Source organism: Lepidochelys kempii, chromosome 1 (genome assembly GCF_965140285.1).
Source record: "Lepidochelys kempii isolate rLepKem1 chromosome 1, rLepKem1.hap1, whole genome shotgun sequence".
NCBI classification, from domain to species: Eukaryota; Metazoa; Chordata; order Testudines; family Cheloniidae; genus Lepidochelys; species Lepidochelys kempii.
In genome coordinates, this window is record NC_136380.1 from 247,959,471 (window position 1) to 247,969,097 (window position 9,627).

Sequence of the window (9,627 nt, forward strand, 5' to 3'; positions counted from 1 at the left end):
TGGTTCACTTGGTTTAGTTACCTTGGAATCTGTATTTCTTAGAGACGCTCCCGCATCCACCAAGAGCTGGCAGATGCCACGATGGCGCTGGCAGGCCGCCTTGTGCAATGCTGTCTCACCCCTAAACCAAAGCAGAGGAAACTAGCCGTAAGTTAAAATGAAAAATGCAGCATTTTTGTGAGGATCTCTCCTGTTATCCTTGGCATAGACACGTACACTTTCTCCCTCAGCTTGCATGCTCTCTGGATCAGTAGAGCAGCTTATAATGCACATACGGCAGACGGAGTGCTTCCGGGCGGGTGGGGAAGGGAACAGGAACTGTTGCCTTCATATATTTCCTTCATATTGGTACTCTTGCAGAAACAGATCACCACATTCTGCTGGCTGCTGGAAGAGCAAGTGAGCTGCCTTTCTGTTAATTCACTGTAGGGTAAACAGTGGTGGTTTTTTTCTATTATTTCCTACCCAAACTAAATATTATGACACTTTGGCTCCTGCAAGCAGGGACAGATACATGGAAGTCAAACTCCTGCATGCCAAAGTCAGCGCTTGCACCATATTGTTGCCTGATCACGGATCCCCACCTCTTCCGGCCCTCCATCAGTGAGCTAGTGTTCTAGTCCTCCACAGCTGGAGCTCTGCACTCACTTTAAAGCTCTAAACCATTCTGCTTTTCACAGGATAGTCTTGATTTTGACTGCCCCAGTATCCTGTGAGTGGGCCTCCCAGGATGCGGAGACCGTCTCACGATACCACTACAGTTGCGGCAATCTTCCTCATCTGGTGAGGATGTGGAGGAGAACATGTGCTCTGGGTGGGATATGAAAAGATCAAAGATGCAGCACTAGATGCCCGCTGATTTCCAGCTGAGAACTAAGGGACAGATTCATGCCTGTGCTGGTGCTAGAGCTAATGCAGGGACAGAAAGGCAGTGGTTTGCAACTCCCCTTCTCAGGACTAGATGGTGAATGGTTCAACCTTCGGCGAAGGCCAGGGAAGCCCTGAATGCTGCCCTGACTTGCACCTCTGTTGCAATGGCCTCTTTCAGAATCACTGGTGCACGGGACTGTTCCAAGCATGCCTCTTCATGCCCTCTTCCAGCGTACTCTGGAGTGCTCCCTGCAGTGGAGGTTTCTGTGGAGATGGGGCAGAGCTAGTTCTTTGCAGGGCACTGGCAGCCCCTGTGACAAGGCTATGCTTATCCTATTATGGCCCTTTTGGGGCAGCTCAGTACAGGCAGCACAAAGGAGTCATAGATAGGATGACTAGACAGCAAGTGTGAAAAATCAGGACGGGGGGACGGGGGTAATAGGCACCTATATAAGACAAAGTCCCAAATATCAGGACTGTCCCTATAAAATTGGGACATCTGATCACCCTAATCATAGGGCAGATGTGGCTTAACCCTAGAAAGTCCAAAATGGTTTGGGTTCTGACTATTTGAGATAAAAATTCTCTCTGCTTGTGGGAGGGCATTGTCAGCAAGAAGTTCTCTTGCCTTTGGAATTTACTATCCCTCTTGGGCGCTCAGTGCCTGGATTCAGTGAGTGTCAGGACATAGCAAATCTCACCTGTTTTCCTCTAGAACTGTGGTTCTCAAACCTTTGCATTGGTGTCCCCTTTCGCACAGCAAATCTGAGTGCGACCCACCCCTTTTAAATTAAAAATACTTTTAAAAATATTTAACACTATTATAAATGCTGGAGGCAAAGCATGGCTTGGGGGTAGATGCTGACGGCTCGCGACCCCCCACATAATAACCTCTTGACCCCGAGGGATCACAAACAGTTTGAGAACCCCTGCTCTAGGAGAATTAGGGTAATTAGGAGATGGGGGAGATAATAGAGTTTGTTTTGGAGCTTGGGAGGAGAGGTGTGGTGTTCATTGGGGTTGGGACTCCTTTTTTAGAAGTCTGCCATTTTCACACATTTTTATTTTAACTTTTGTACCGCACCAAGAGATTTCCAATGAGCACAAATGGAAGTAAAGTGAAATAAATCAATCATTGAAGGAAGTGGGTGTCAAGTGGGTTGCACTTACGTTTCACTGTCTGTCATATCCAGTAACTCAGATGGACCTGTGAAAGAAAGTCACATGTCATATGCAGTGTTGTTGTAGCCATGTGGGTCCCAGGATATTAAAGAAACAAGGTGGGTGAGGGAATATCTTTTATTGGACCAACTTCTGTTGGTGAGAGTGACAAGCCTTCAAGCTTACACAGACCTGTAAGTGAGGGTAAGCTCAAAAGCTTGTCTCTCACATAGGTCACATGGTATTCTTTACATTCTGTGATTTACTGGTTAGAACAATAATCAGCCAAACTGTGCCTAATATTGTGGGTTTGGTTAGAGGCGGGTCTGGTGAACCTTTCTTTGAAGTTTCACTTCCTTTGGGTTCATATCCCCCAAATTCAACTTTGACTTTCAGGTTGAATGATCCTGCAAAGTTTACAGCAAGTCTCATCTGAAACCACCAAGTTTTACACTATTCATTACACAAGCACAAAATAGAACCCCTCTTCTTTTCCTCTTTTGCTGTTTTCCTGTGGGTGCATTGGAAGAGAGGAGAACAGGACCCAATGGTCTATACTCCCTCCCCAAAAACAAACATTTTCAATATCATTGGGGGAAGCCAACAGGCTGTCTCCTGGAATTGTAGGTGGCCCACTACCTTCCTCCTCCATCTTCACACTGTGGGAGGTTGGAAAAGCAATCCCATTCCCCATACCCTTACACTGGAGAAATCTTCACTGTTTGCCCCCAAGTTACCAGCAACGTGCTTAAATGGCTCCACTGGCTGCTGCAATGGTCTCGAACCTCATACGGGGACTTTTGGCAACTGAGATTTCACCAGCTACTAGGGAACCTGCTCCCATAATTAGCTGCTTAGTGGGCCCACTCCCCACACAGCACGGACTGTGGGTGCTATGGGCATAGCACATTCTGTTTCTACTTGGAAAGGCTACACTGTAGTCCAACAATAATACTACAGACATATACAACACTTTACATTTTCAAAGTGCTACACAGCATTAATCTTAATAAGGAGCAACAATGACGGGTTCCACATTCAAACCTCCTTGACTAGAAAGGTAGTCAGATATGGTGATGGACCTAGGAGCATGGAGGGAGGAAAACAGGTGACTCCTTGAGGCTCTGAAGCCCCTGCACTCCGATAAGCGGGAACATGACATTTGAATGTTCTCATTCCATTAGAATCAGGCAACTAAGAAAAAAAAATCTAATGTCTGTCAAAAGAGTATTCTTTTCAGGCAATGATGCTCTTCCAGCTTACCAACGTTGCCATTTGCTAGCTATTGGGCTTAGACAATACACTGTAGCCCACTGGGAAACACAGCTTGATCTTTGGCCCTCCCAGATACATACACACTTCTTTTGGGCATGGAGATGACTTTGAGTGAGGAGTGGCGTGGGGAGAGGGGAAGACAGTTTGGGTGTGGAAAGTGCCTTGGAAGATAGAGTAAGGGTAAAAAGGGAAATTGGGCTAGGGCATCAGGGGAGAAAGAGCAGGGGTATGTGATAATTGGTCTGGGGTGGCAAAGGAGCTGGGTTAAAGTGATGGGGGATTAGACCTGCTAAGCAGGGAGATCAAGAAGGAGGGAAAATTGGACTGAGATGGAAAGGGGATGAAATTAGGGTGAAGGGGGATAGGGCTGATAGTGAGGGGCTCAAAAAAGCATTCTAAAAAAATATATAAAAATAAGAAAGCCAGCACATGTTCTGCCACTTTAGGTAAGGGGGGTTATATGAGATTACACTGAACTAAGCTATTTATCAGAGCATCCCAACTATCACAGCCAGCCTGAGGGTCAGAGACTGGTAGTATGCAATTCACAGAATATGGTACCCAGATTGTTGTTTTGTTCTCTTACGTTTACAGCTGAAACTGGAGGCACTGAGTCATGAATAATATTAAGCTGGGCCCTTATTTATGTTCAGTAGTGCTTCTCTTAAACCATCTCATGCCTTCCTTCTAATTCCCCAACCCCTCTTTTTGGACCTTGTTTTTATATCAGTCTCCCTGGCGCTGCCAGCTGACCATTCCAAATCCCCCTCTGGTGCAGGACAAAAGCTGCACAGATGTGGGAAAGGCGGGCACTGGGAAAGCTAACAGCACTGTCATCCTGGCCCAGTGGGGAGCTGCCTGTTTTACTGAGGACTAGAGGCAAAGAAAGAAAAGGGGACTGAGGCACAGAGAGGGAGATGACAAAATAACCCAATAGAAGTCCGGAAGGGAAATGCATGAGTGAGAGTTCTATCAAGGAAAACAGCAGGGGGGAAATAAAAACAAAAGATAGAAATGTGTTGGGAGGTGGAGGAATAAAAAAAGGCCCAGGAAAAATAAAATAGGGGACAGGGTCGGGGCGGAAGTTCGCCTGAAAGGAGCTGAAAAGCAAGAACCATCAAGGAGAAGACCAGCTGGGATCACACTATGTCCTTAATGTCTGATAGTAATTTCACACAGAAAGATTAACTTTTTTCTTCCCTCCCTCTCCCCCATTTGTTCCACCAAACCCGCTCTCTGATCTCTCAGAAGGCATAGCAGTCTGGGTTTTGGGGAGGGACAAGTAGTGAGATGTTCAAAGCAAACAGCTGCCCTTTAGCTGAGCTCATTACAACATAAAAGAAACTAACTGACCACATTTCCAGGCATTTCCAAAATCTATGGCACCATGCAGGCTGAAAGTCCTCAATATGTGCAGCAAACCCTACCCCTTCCAACTGAGGCTGTTAAAGCTACTCCTAAAGAGTCCCGCCTTCTGGAAGGTGCACAGACATTAACTTGTGTCAGTGAAAGGCCCTCTTAACCCTCACTTTATAAAACTGGGGAAGAGGGGTGGAAGATTTTCTTTAAAATAAAATAATAATAATAATAAAATAACAATAATAATGTTTGAGGTTGTCAGTGCCTCTGGATGTCTAGTTTGCTTTGTCTGGGCAAAAGCATGTCAGATTTGCATAATACCTTGAATATCGCTTATATTTGGGGAACAAAATTGGCTTGGTTCCTATCCTTAAAACTGGAAGCATTTTTAAAAGATATTTGTATGCAATGAACCGCCCAGGTTTCCCCTTCAACTTTAATCCTAGAGAGGGGATAATAGTAACTGTCTTTTACAGTTGATGTCTTTTTAACTTGACTCAGGGTCTTCCCCATGACTTAATGATGGGGCTCTACTTCGAAAAGTGACATTGTGGGTTTCCATATTTATTGTCTCTCAATAATTTCCATATAAAATTTGCTTAAAAGTAAAAACATGGATTTTTTATCTGCCAACTTCAAACTGGGATAGCAAAGCCATGTAGTGGTCTATCTGGCTTAGGTACCTGATTTTGCAACAAAGATTTTGCAGGCCAAATGCTGCACTCAGTTATACCACTGCAACCTCACTTTCTTCCAGTTATGTGCTTAGCACAGTTATGCAATCCCTGTGCCTTCAACGGGATTACATACATGTCATTTAGGGCAGAATTTGGCCCTGTATTTGGAATTTACCTAATAATTCTGTTCATGATGTGAGCCAAAATAGAATCCAGTTTACACTCCCAGAATTGTGTTGGCTCTTCAGTGCTAACAGTGGTAAAATTGTGTCCTTCTCACCAAAGTAAACTGATAGGACTCTGAAAAAGAACTAAAAATGGCACCTTCCTACTCAATAGATCTGCTCCCTGTGTATATTCAGAGTACAACTCCACCTTAATATTTTGAGGGTAGCAAGGCTGTTGAAGTTTGAGGTTAGAGGATTGTTCAGGACTGGGCCTACTGCTGCACATACTGACTGAAATTCCACGAGCTCTGCCTCATCTCAACAAAAAGTTAGCACAATATCTATCAGTGTCATCTCACTATTCTACAATGCAATCAAAGTGGACGTCGCCCATTTCCAACAGAAACAAGGTGGATGTCCACCTGGATTACATTGGTCTCATTAGCACTACAAAAGTAATCAACTGTTGAGAATAGGCCACTTTTACCTTAAATGAATTGTCCTTGTTAGCACTGACCCCCCACTTGGTAAGGTAACTCCCTTTTTTTCATAGATATACTACTTACTGTATTTTTCACTCCATGCATCTGATGAAGTGGGTTTTAGCCCATGAAAGCTTATGCCCAAATAAATGTGTTAGTCTCTAAGGTGCCAGAAGGACTCGTTTTTGTTGATACAGATGAACACAGCTACAACTCTGAAACCTAGATTATTTAAGTGATTAGCTCATCTAACAGATTTATTTCTGTAGTGTAACAGAGCAACTGTGCTTTTGGGGCATTTCTTGGTCCACTCAGAGTTTCTAAAGGGTGTCTCCCCACCCATATGGGAAGGACCCCTGACTCTGGGAATCCTGGGAGGAAGTTCAGGGTTTTGTATCTGTTTTTCCTGCCTCTGAGAAAGAGGAAAACTTCTTTGTTACAGCCATACAAAGAGCCAGCAAAGTGTTGCTTCTATACTCTTCTAGAAAAGTCTATTCACTGCATGTGCATCCTCTCCTGGCTGGGCAGGGTGTAGCAGCTCTCCTCTTCCTTTGGTGCCCCCCACTGACAGCAACCTGGCCCTGTGGTGGTCTTCCTCTTCCTGTGAGTTGGCCATCCAGCCAGGTCACTTTTAGTTCCGGGCCTTCTGGGAAAACACAAGTCCAACAGGCCAATGACCTGGCAGCATCAGGTTCTGCCCAACTTCAGGCTTTTTGGGCTTGTCAGCCGTAGGCTCTGGGATGTTCATGCCCCGTTCTAGGTAGGCTGGTAGAGGAACCCAGGCCTACCCTCTACTCTGGGTTCCAGTCCAGGGACCCTGTATGAAACAGATGAGGTCCGTTTATTGAGATCCTCTGCTGTCTCTCTGGATTGCTTCCTCCCATGGCCTGTACCTAGGCCTTCCTCACAGTCTCTTAGCCTGCTGACTCTTCTGCTGGTCCCAAAACAAATGAGAGCCAAACCACTTATGAGAAACAAAAGAAACAGGGGTCCTGCACCTGGCCTATCTTTCCCAAGGGGGCTATGACTCATATGAGTCTCTGGTTAGGCTCTAGCCCTAGTTGGCTCTTTCTTTCAGGCAGCTTCAAGGCAGTCTCTGGCCCCAACCAAGGCTTTCTTCACAGGATTAGTTCAAGATATCTACTCCCTCTCTCAGTCAGCCACCAATGAACTGGGATTTTCCTCTTTTATCTCCTTCTTCCTTGCACAGATATAACAGGATGGGGCTGACTGGGCCCACAGGCTCTCATTAATCCTCTCTTGCTCAGTATGGGGTCTGCATATCCCATCCCACTCACCTTCCAGCAATAAACAGATGTGATTCTGATGCCTACTGAGTTTGTACCTGCATTGTCATTCCAGGGATTATGCCGGGTTGTTCTAGCGCACTCATAAATACACTGCCGCATAAACAGTATCTTTATATGACTAACCTCTGGTTTTTCTTATTTGAGACCTTTTTTTTTTTCTTAACATCTGAAATGTTTCAGATCCAAATCATGGAACAGTGTCTCCTCATGACGACACTGGTGTGTTTGAAAGTGGCATATGCCCATCATCACAAAGGGCCTCCTTACATTAATGTGTCCTTGTCCCTCCTCCCCCACCTCTGAGCACATGGGATTGGATTTGCCTTTTCTTTATCATGTTATATTCACATCCCTAGTTCAATATGAGGAATCTATAAATTCTGCCTAATCCTTTTGAAGATTCAGAACGTTTCCCTACATGATTTAGTGCTGGATTTTCAGCAGCGTGCCCTGGAAGGTATTTTGCAGTGTGACTCCCATTAACCTTAGCCATATCCAAGAGTGCATAGGCAGCAGACACTACAGGAGCACATGACTGGGCAGGGATTGAGGCAGTAGCAGGGATAAAAACCATTCCAGTATCTTCTCATATGAGAAAGGATGGACATTAGCTAAAATGATTTACGGGGGAAGCATAAGATATTAGGAAGTGTCAGAAAACATCTGAATCACTGATTAATACACCTCATGCTCTGAATACTGATAAGGTGCTAGGGGCCACAATCTACATTTTAAAGTACTTTAGAGAAGCAGAAACATTACACTGATGAACCTTCAGCAAGTTGGCTCAGAGAGATTATCAAAGAATGAGAAGTGTCCTGTGTAGAAATGACTTATTAATTTCTTGGATGCAGGTGTAGAGAGCGAGTGGACCTCCATTAGTGCATTGCCAATCCCTAGTCAGATTCCCCAGAGACTTATACAAACAAGGCAGCTGAGACACCCAGAGGAAGAGGATCTAGAAAGGTTTCAGGGGGTTCCTGCCAGATTGGTGAAAACAGGGCTGGTGTTTGCTCAATGCTATGAGTGGTCTTTGTTTAATCTTGCCATAGCCTCCTCACACTTTCTCCATTTGCTGAGGAGACTCCTTCTCATGGGTTTCCTGTTCATGTCCCTGCTAGCTTCAACTACTACTTCATCTTGAGTCTTCACATAAGTTTAACTGTGCTAGAATTCTATTGGGATGTACACATGGAAGATGTGCCTGAGGGAAATATTGGGGACGGATGGGGGATGAGTACACAGGCCAGGTGTGTTCTGAGAGGCAGTCTGGAGAGAGGGCTCAATGAAGGAAACTACAGAATTCAGTGTGTTATGTAGGAGATCAAACTAGATGATCACAACAGTCCCTTCTGGTTTTATAATCTATGAAAATGTTGTGTCTCCTACAAAGTTGTCCTGTTATACTCTTCACTCTTTCCCCAGTATCTAGGGCTAGCTTCAACACTTCTTCCAAAACCATAGCAACATGCTGCAGGAGGACAGATTGATAAGGGGTTGTGAGTAAACTTTTATTCTACCACAGTGACACTTACGGCTACTTCATGGAATGTGATTCTCTGTGGGTTTGCACACAATTACTTACCATGTTCTAAGATGTATTTCACAATTTCAAGGTGCCCAGTCTTGGTAGCATGGTGAAGCACGGAACAGTGGTCAGGTCCCTGGATTAACAGATTAGCTCCTCTCTTACAGCATTCTATGAACTGGAATGTAAATGCACAGGAAGAGGACAAGAAAACTGTAGGACAAGGTGCACAGGTAAATAAACATGCAGGTAAATTAACTGTCAGATTTGCTAGCAGGTGGCTAAAAAGAGCAGTGGTAACCACTAGCCAAACCGTTAGGCCCTTACAATGCACAGCAAGGGCTTTTGACCTAAAACTAGCAAGGCTTACAACACACTGAGTTAACAATGTCAAATTACATTTCCTGAGCAGTGGATCATTGGTGATATACTGTAGATGAATTATGCTTGCAAGTAGGGCTGGTCAAAAAGAAAAATCATTGAAATTATTTGAGGTTTTTGTTTGTTTGTACATTAATGAAATATTGTGTTTTCAACTAAACATTTCACAAAAAGTGTTTGCTTTCTGTGGAACATTTTAACTTTCCAATCAAACAAAACCAAACATAAGTAAACCAACAAAATTGAGCCAAACTGCAAAAAATTTATTTGGAATTACACGGTGCCTTATGGGAGTTGCAGTTCAGGTGCCTTATGCCTCAAGTCCATCTGCAGAGATTGGGATACGGGTTTTATGTGCATGTCTTGGTTATGCCCTATGCAGATGTGTGGTGGATCGCTGTGTGTTTGTATGAATAC

The 9,627-nt window shown here is 44.4% G+C and overlaps 1 protein-coding gene across 5 annotated transcripts in view; it reads right to left on the reverse strand.

Moving 5' to 3' along the window:
* DGKI (diacylglycerol kinase iota) overlaps window positions 1–9,627 on the reverse strand; it is a 280,987-nt gene that overhangs the window by 2,195 nt on the left and 269,165 nt on the right. For 4 of the 5 annotated variants that reach the window (XM_073322101.1, XM_073322083.1, XM_073322075.1 and 1 more), the window contains 3 exons: window positions 8,887–9,007; window positions 2,041–2,077; window positions 22–121 (listed from right to left, as the gene is read on the reverse strand). In XM_073322101.1, the coding sequence (XP_073178202.1) occupies window positions 22–121; window positions 2,041–2,077; window positions 8,887–9,007 (258 nt within the window). Of the gene's footprint in view, window positions 1–21; window positions 122–2,040; window positions 2,078–8,886; window positions 9,008–9,627 lie in introns of those variants that run through there. The other variant, XM_073322112.1, reaches the window with a different exon arrangement.